The sequence below is a fragment of the Sinocyclocheilus grahami genome, unplaced genomic scaffold (genome assembly GCF_001515645.1).
Source record: "Sinocyclocheilus grahami isolate Dianchi unplaced genomic scaffold, SAMN03320097.WGS_v1.1 scaffold7674.1, whole genome shotgun sequence".
Classification (NCBI taxonomy): domain Eukaryota; kingdom Metazoa; phylum Chordata; class Actinopteri; order Cypriniformes; family Cyprinidae; genus Sinocyclocheilus; species Sinocyclocheilus grahami.
The window spans coordinates 1-1,681 of record NW_015511621.1 but is presented as its reverse complement, the minus strand read 5'-3'; the positions used below and the strand labels follow the sequence as shown (position 1 = coordinate 1,681).

General features: G+C 40.0%; 1 protein-coding gene across 1 annotated transcript; it reads left to right on the top strand.

Annotated features, from left to right (window-relative positions):
- Positions 1-724: 724 nt before the first annotated feature.
- On the top strand, positions 725-1,675 carry LOC107577902 (dematin-like). The gene is made up of 3 exons (XM_016263925.1): positions 725-790; positions 1,181-1,243; positions 1,397-1,675. Exons 1-3 carry the CDS (start codon positions 782-784, stop codon positions 1,577-1,579), a joined length of 255 nt encoding a protein of 84 aa, XP_016119411.1. The 5' UTR covers positions 725-781; the 3' UTR covers positions 1,580-1,675.
- Positions 1,676-1,681: the final 6 nt, after the last annotated feature.

Genomic DNA, 1,681 nt, shown 5'->3' with positions numbered 1-1,681 from the left:
TGCAGTTCTTGGGATCAACTTTACATTGTCTCTGCATATTAAACTGAGCTAGGAGAAAGTATTTGGAATGAGCTTGTTATGCATGTATCGTGTATTGAGCGCTGAATGAGTGTTGAACGCCCTCAGTGGGAGGCTGAGTAAATGCATCGCCTCAGACCGAATTTCAGGATCGTTCAGCTGATACAGTCTGCTAATGTGAGATCTTCACAATGTTGTCATTTCAGCTCTCGTATTTCTAAAACTGTGATTTATATCAAAACATAGTATCAGACAAGACCATTGTTATATTCCATTTCCAACTTGCTTTTTACATTTTCCGAAGAAAATATGAGTGGTACCACAATGCTGGGTTATTGTGGTGTGATTGCAAAGCCATTGTTTTGTGGTTGCTAAGGTGTTCTGAGCCATTTTTAGCACACTGCTGTAGAATTGCTATGGTTTTATAGATGGTTGCTAAGTAAAAGCGGGTATACTTAACCCCTTCGTATGGAAAATACTTTACAAAATAGAGTTTTCCCCTAAAATATCGAAATATAACAAGATTTGTGAAGATTTTACAATTTACGTGAGAAGAAATAGATATTTATTAAAGAATAGGTCAGGTTTAACGCCGCTTTAGCATTGTCATTTAGCATGTCCAAATATCCAGCTAATAATTCATTATTTATAATACTTAAATTAATTTGCTTCTTTTTTGAATTCATGTTTGGCCTTTTGTGCTTTTTTGCAGATCTGTGTAACTGGAAGAACAAAGAAAGGAGTTTTATAGTTTACCTCAGTCATGCAGAAGGTAATGTATGTGGATGCTATCGTGCTCGATTTGTATTTGTTTATTTTTTTTCCCAAGATCATTTCACCTTAAAGCCATTTTTGGCAAAAATCGTCCATCTCCTAACACTAGAATTTCCAGAATGTTTATATAGCTTTTCTCAATTCCTCATATGTGGACACTTTCCTCTATATTGTCTTTCTGTCAAAGTAAACCCATTAAAGTATGATCAGATCTGCAGTGGGTTTTTTCACTTAGTGAGAATGGAAAGGGGGCGTGGCTGAGTGACACACATCATCAGTTTGATTGATGGCATTACTTATAAATCTTATTTCTCATTAACAACATGTCACTGGATAGGAGCAGTTAAATGATGACCTCTGACCTTTTTGCTCTGCTCTCCCGCCACAGGCAGGGACGGCCCCGTCCTCCCAGGGTCCAAGTGCTCCTGGGTCCCCAGCCACCTCGATTGTGGTAAGTAAAACTCTCAGTTTCACAGATAACACATGCGTTCTGTTATCTGCCATAAAGCACATGCTCCACATCCCAGTTCCCAGGAACCCCGTGAGGCATCTCAGAGGACAAGCGTTTCTTTCACTCAGCCTCTCTCTTTCTAACTCCCCAAAGGCACGAATGGACAATCAGGTCATCGGATATAAAGACTTGGCCGCCATTCCCAAAGACAAAGCCATTCTTGAGGTGGAACGGCCAGATCTGATGGTGTACGAGCCGCATTTCAATATCTCAGCCCTGGATCGGATAGGTCTCTCCAGAAGCAGAGAGGTCAGAAAAGAACGAGTGTGTCTTTAGATCGAGTCTTTGTTTCGTTGTACCATCGGGAAGCATTTGAGAAGCTTTATTGTACGTTTTACAACTTCCACTTCAAGTGGGATCAATGTATATGTGTTTTGG

Excerpts from the sequence above, each read along its gene's own strand:
- LOC107577902 (XM_016263925.1), top strand. Across the intron at positions 1,244-1,396 it reads CCCCAGCCACCTCGATTGTG|GCACGAATGGACAATCAGGT; the intron begins GTAAGTAAAACT and ends AACTCCCCAAAG.